Below are 308 nucleotides of genomic sequence, written 5' to 3'. Positions count from 1 at the left end.
CATTGAGCCACTGAGCAGGGTCACCAAACACGTGCTCCGCCCTGAACACAGCACCGAGAACGGCCGGAACTTTCGTCCGGTGCTTGAGGAGCCAGTCCTTCTTGAGGACCCCGCCGACAACCGTAGGAGGCGGTGGCGGGACTTCGGCGTTGGAATCCTTGGGCTTGCGTTCGAAGAGGTAGATCTTGGAGAGGTCAGGGAGGGCGAGGGTGTTGATTGGCGGCTGAGCCGAGAGAAAGTGAGTTGAGATCAGAGGGTGGAGCTCCGGACAACCCACAATCGCCGCCAGCGTCACCGGCGGAGTTCGC

General features: G+C 61.7%; 1 protein-coding gene across 1 annotated transcript in view; it reads right to left on the bottom strand.

Moving 5' to 3' along the window:
- LOC127743920 (uncharacterized) overlaps positions 1–307 on the bottom strand; it is a gene marked incomplete at its 5' end in the record, with an annotated part of 6,513 nt that extends 6,206 nt beyond the window's left edge. Inside the window, one exon of the mRNA XM_052256135.1 lies at positions 1–307. Coding sequence (XP_052112095.1) covers positions 1–307 — 307 coding nt within the window.
- Position 308: the final 1 nt, after the last annotated feature.

Source organism: Arachis duranensis, unplaced genomic scaffold (assembly GCF_000817695.3).
Source record: "Arachis duranensis cultivar V14167 unplaced genomic scaffold, aradu.V14167.gnm2.J7QH unplaced_Scaffold_165934, whole genome shotgun sequence".
NCBI lineage: Eukaryota > Viridiplantae > Streptophyta > Magnoliopsida > Fabales > Fabaceae > Arachis > Arachis duranensis.
This window is presented reverse-complemented; position numbering and strand designations above follow the sequence as displayed.